This window comes from Petromyzon marinus, unplaced genomic scaffold, assembly GCF_048934315.1.
Source record: "Petromyzon marinus isolate PM22_M1 ecotype Great Lakes invasive population unplaced genomic scaffold, UKy_Petmar_22M1.pri1.0 PM_Scaffold_1, whole genome shotgun sequence".
Taxonomy (NCBI): Eukaryota; Metazoa; Chordata; class Hyperoartia; order Petromyzontiformes; family Petromyzontidae; genus Petromyzon; species Petromyzon marinus.
The window spans coordinates 1,864,607-1,869,965 of record NW_027423057.1 but is presented as its reverse complement, the minus strand read 5'-3'; the positions used below and the strand labels follow the sequence as shown (position 1 = coordinate 1,869,965).

At 51.0% G+C, this 5,359-nt stretch overlaps 1 protein-coding gene across 1 annotated transcript; it reads left to right on the top strand.

Moving 5' to 3' along the window:
- The first annotated feature begins 987 nt into the window (after window positions 1-987).
- On the top strand, window positions 988-4,968 carry LOC142922497 (uncharacterized). The gene is made up of 2 exons (XM_076063307.1): window positions 988-1,303; window positions 2,860-4,968. Exons 1-2 carry the CDS (start codon window positions 1,176-1,178, stop codon window positions 3,575-3,577), a joined length of 846 nt encoding a protein of 281 aa, XP_075919422.1. The 5' UTR covers window positions 988-1,175; the 3' UTR covers window positions 3,578-4,968.
- Window positions 4,969-5,359: the final 391 nt, after the last annotated feature.

Sequence of the window (5,359 nt, the reverse complement as noted above, 5' to 3'; positions counted from 1 at the left end):
GGTGATCTGGCGAATGGCAGCCATCGTATGTTGTATGTGTGTACACGTGTGTGTCCTGTACGTGTTGTGGGAGCAGTGGTGTAGCGGTTAGCGTGCTCAGCTACAAACCCGGTAATGCGAGTTTGATTCCAATTCACGGCCAACATCAGTGACGATTATCTGAACCGGTACTGGGCATCCCCTAGTACAAATCAGCCTCAAATGAGTACCTGGTGCCGTGTGTACCTGCTTCAATATAGCCAACCATCCCCTCTCTGTGTGTGCCACAGTCCTGGCCCTCAACAGGTGCCGCTACTGTTGCTGCTGCTGTTTCTACTCACTACTATAAGCACTTGCCCCTACAGTCTGCTGCGGCTACACGGGTGACTTTTGCCTTTATTTCAACCATGTGCAGATCCTCGGGTTGCCTCCAAGATGCATGATGGATGCAGCTCCTGACGGAATGCACTACTTTGGTGAGTTGAAGGGTGGGGCGAGCAACCGGCCGGATTCAGTGTTAGGGTGTGGCCTGGAGCTGTTGTAGTTCTTTTTGGGGGGGTGGCCATGGGGGGGGGGGGGCCTCTTTGTATTTTCAATTCCTTGGGTGAGTGGGTGGCTAATTGGGCGCGTGGGCAAGTGGGTAGGTGGGCAAAGTGGTGAATGGTGACTGTGTGTCGCTCCTGCTGTGCATGTCTCCTGCAGATCGTTTGGGCATGATGTTCTCCCCAGTCAAGAGAAGGGTGCCAGGGAGCTTGTCACTTCAGAGGGCACTCAGAAGCCACGACCCGGAGTTTGTTGACTTTGTCAGCTCCTGCCTGCGGTAAGAATCATCCCCCACCCCCTCCCCCCTCCCCATGAGGATTTCTCCCACCAAGATGATCAACGATCGCCCTCCACCGATCACCAGGAAGATGTGGAGCTGAGTTAACCTGCCGATAACCAGTACCACCCTTGTTAAGATCGCCCTCTTTGGAGGTCCGTTAAAGATGATCCTCGGCAGTGCGAGGCTCAGGGCATTTTTAGAGTACTGCGTAATGAAGGATTGCCGCTGCTACCAAGACTACCGCTGATGCCGTGCGATCCTGGACCTCGTGGGAGAAGGGAAGGAACGTCAATCCTCTCACCACGCCTCTCTCACCACGTGCGCTGTGTGTGACCCCGGTGCGTCTCTCAACAGATGGGATCCGGATTGTCGCATGACGCCAGCGCAGGCGCTGGGTCACAGCTGGCTCCGGACCGTGGCCACCAGCACCACCAGCAACGCCACCGCCACCACCATTGCTGCTCCTGGCAGGGTACAGTGTTTTGGAGCTGCTGAGCGACGGTAAGCCACGAGCTGCTTGTCCAATGTTCAAGGCAGTCCATAGGGAGGTGTGGGGCCCGGGGCAAGTCACAATTAAATCGGAAGTATTAGCAACAATACAGGGGTTTTTTCGGTTAGATCGCATAGATATACATGTGTTGTTAAACTCACCACCACCCAACACAGCCAATTAGTAAGGTGTATCATGTAAATAAAATGTGCCAATTAGTTACTAGATCAGCACACCAGTGTGTTGGAAAGTAAACCCACCACATTTACTATTCGAGTACGACATTTTGCCGGGGATTGCAACCAGCCTCATAAGGTGACGGCCAGAATTGTGGAGAAATACTCCTGTTTCAGTCTTAAATAGTGATAAATGTGAATGTGATGTCATCATTTGTGAGCCAATCTGGTGCGAAAGCTTGCGTGTTAAAAATACATTTTACGTCTGACACCGTGACATCGAAGCACAGGGCCGCCAAAAGCACGGTGCCTGGGGCGGTTTCCCCAGTACACCGTACCCGGGGGACGGCTCTGCTCCTGTTAATGTATTTATATTTATTACTACTACCCTTATTTAGCCAGCATGAGCCTCACTCAGTCTCAAGACTCTTTTTCAGTAGAGTCCTGCCAAGTTGTTTGCAGTACAGAACAAATTTGCTTTTGCTACTGCTGCTATGCGATCCCGATTGAATGATTTGGAGGTTCAATTTCTAACACTGACGAGGATGTCCATCCAAAACTGGTTGCATTGCGTTTGTCAGGGTTCAGTTACGTGGAGGAAAATGCCAAACCCAAAGGAATGAAAGTTACATTTTAATGTACAATTTTATTGAGGGACTGTGTGTTGTCTTGGTGGGGTCTGGGGCTGTTTTTGTTGATGTTTTGCTGCCTTGCCCAAATTTACAGTTAGTGTTGAAAACTGGCAGGATTTTATGTACTTTGTGCTTATGTGCTCAATTTTTTGTGACTTGCTTACATTTTTACACGTTGCACTCCTTTTGTTTGTTGTTGTAACTTGCTTACCCTGTGCCTCGACTGCATATCTGTGAAGGAAGAGCTTCATAGCTTATCGTATTCCTCTTCATCCAGTCTAAATAATGTATTCTGATTTGGAAACCAATGCAGGACAAAACGGGGGGGGGGGTAGAACACACTCCACATTCCACACGGAGAAGTGACCCAAGTATGGGAATCAAACCCAGGTCCCTCTTTGACTGAGTTCCAGCCCTGCCGCCCGCAAACGAACACATGTACAGTTCAAACCCCACGTGTACATTCGGTTATATACGGATGTATTTTTATAATTGGTTCCTGGGTGAGGACAAATAATGAGGCAGCCATATCTTTGCCATTTAGCCCTTCATCCAGTGTGATATCGCAAGACTAATGCCCATTTTGTAACCAGACCCACGATGGGCATGGTATGCTGCATTATTGCAGCATCGTTATTAACCTGGTTAATATATCTCTGCACACAGTTAGTCCGTACGCAGACGATGGGGGGGGGGGGACGGACTGCGATCTCTGCTATAGCAGGAAGTTGGAACGGTGTCGTGCGCATCACTTCACAGAGCGGAGCCGGTGCTGCCCCCATCCTCCGCGCTTGCCCTGGCCTCTAAATGGAAGCTGACGGTTGTGGTGGAAGAGGAGACCCTGGTGGAGGAGCTCGTGGTGCAGGGAGAGGAGACCCTGGTGGAGGAGCTGGTGGTGCAGGAGACCCTGGTGGAGGAGCTGGTGGTACAGGAGGAAGAGGAGACTCTGCTGGAGGAGCTGGTGGTGCAGGAGGAAACCCTGGTGGAGGAGCTGATGGTGCAGGAGGAGACCCTGGTGGAGGAGCTGGTGGTGCAGGAGGAGACCCTGGTGGAGGAGCTGGTGGTGCAGGACGAGGAGACCCTGCTGGAGGAGCTGGTGGTGCAGGAGGAGACCCTGGTGGAGGAGCTGGTGGTGCAGGAGGAGACCCGGGTGGAGGAGCTGGTGGTGCAGGAGGAGGAGACCCGGGTGGAGGAGCTGGTGGTGCAGGAGGAGGAGACCCGGGTGGAGGAGCTGGTGGTGCAGGACGAAGAGGAGATGGGGGGGGAGACAGAGGAGGTGGAGACGAAGAAGGAGCAGGAGGAGGAGATGGTGGTGCAGGAGATGGTGGTGGAGGAGAAGGAGATGACAAGGAAAGAGGATCAGGCGATGGTGATGCAGGAGAAGAGGAAGCGAGGGGGCCTGGCCCGCATAGGGAGAACCATCCGTTCACTCCTCCGACGCGCGCTGCTGTGTGGTGGCCGGTCCACCACACAGTAGAGGTGATGGTCATGGATAGTTGTGAACCACGACCACTATCACCACACCCACCACATGCACACTCCACACATACACCCCCCTGTGATACCCACCACCCACCACACACACCCTGCACCCACCCACCCCGTGACACCCACCACACACTACACAAAGAGCTAGGAGTTTAGAGGGTTAGGGATTTATAAAGTTATGGGTTTAGAGGTTTTGGGGTATTTTGGGGATAAGGGGTTTATATGTTTAGGTATTTCGAGGGTTATAGGGTTTAGGGGTTGAGAGTGTTAGGGGTTTAGGGGATTCTAGAGTTAGGGGTTTAGAGGGTTAGGGTTTTAAGGTTAAAGGGGTTTAAAGGGTTAGGTGTTTATGTTTCCTCTATAAGTAATGATAAATGTAAGATGTCTTCTTCCTACACGCGTTTGTTCCACTCACGTGGGGTCCGCCGTCCTTGCCACCTTCTCCACACCGCCCCGTCCCGCGCCATCTCTCCCTCCGCTCCTCGGGCCACCACGTTCGACCGCATCACCACATCGCCCCACGTCTTCTTCTGCCTTCATCTCCTCATCTTAAAATCACAATTACTTAATAATACGCTTCCAGGCCGCACTAAGCCTGTAGCTGTCAGAGAGGTTAAAATAATACAAATTTTCTCAGTTTCAATGGATTCTCGAATTAGTCTTGGCCAGTAATAATGAGTTTTACACAACACTTCATCGTTATCAAAATACATTAAGTGTTCTTGTTGGCAAGCATGTACTGCAACTTCCGACAGTTATGTTTGAGAGTGTTTAATATTTATTTGGTGTTCCTTTAGTCTTACGCTAATGTTACGTCCCATCTGTCCAATATAACATCTGCCACATAAGCCATTAATCCGATACACACCATCCGTTAACAACTTAGGCAATTCATCTTAAGTACAAGATACTATTTTTTTAATTTTGTGTACCGTGCCAAATCTTACTTAGATGTTTAGCTTTTTGCTTTTCCAAAACTCGAGCTAATTTCTCAATTACTCCCACGATATATGGTATTTTAATTGTTTAATAACCTGATTCAGCAGTATTGCTGTTCGATCTTGGTTTAGCATTCATTGCTGTTAATTATTTGAGCATTATTGTAGACATTCAATCGTAGCGTTTCTTTGACATGTTCAATCTCTCTCCAGACATTCACCATCTGACACTGTTTTAGCCAGATGTATGAGCATCTTGATGAGAGAGGTTTTCTGTACGGGGTGATAATGCGAATCTGCATTCAGATAGGCATCAGTATGCGTTCCCTTTTGGTAAACGCTGTGTGTGTTATTTTACCATTTAGGCCTCGTCCGATAAATCACCTCTCCAAAGGAAATAAGTATTTAGAGGCCACACGGGACCGGGGGGGGGGGGGGGGGAGTTTATCGTTGTGTCTGTTGCTGCGAGCAGATAGCGCGCAATGGAGAGCTTGCTCAGAGCAGAGCTGGGCACGGACTCAGCGAGGACGCTGGGCGCTTCGGCCGGTGGAGGCTGCATCAGCACCTGGCAGAGCTACGAGACGGGGCGCGGACACGTGTTCACCAAGATCAACGCCAAGAGCGGGGCACCCTCCTCTACACCTCCTCTACGCCTCCTCACCACCTCACCTCCTCTACCCTTCTCCTCGCCTCCTCTACACCTCCTCACCACGCCACCTCACCACGCCACCTCACCTCCTCACCACGCCACCTCACCTCCTCACCACGCCACCTCACCTCCTCACCACGCCACCTCAACACCTCACCACCTCACCTCCTCTACCCTCCTCTTC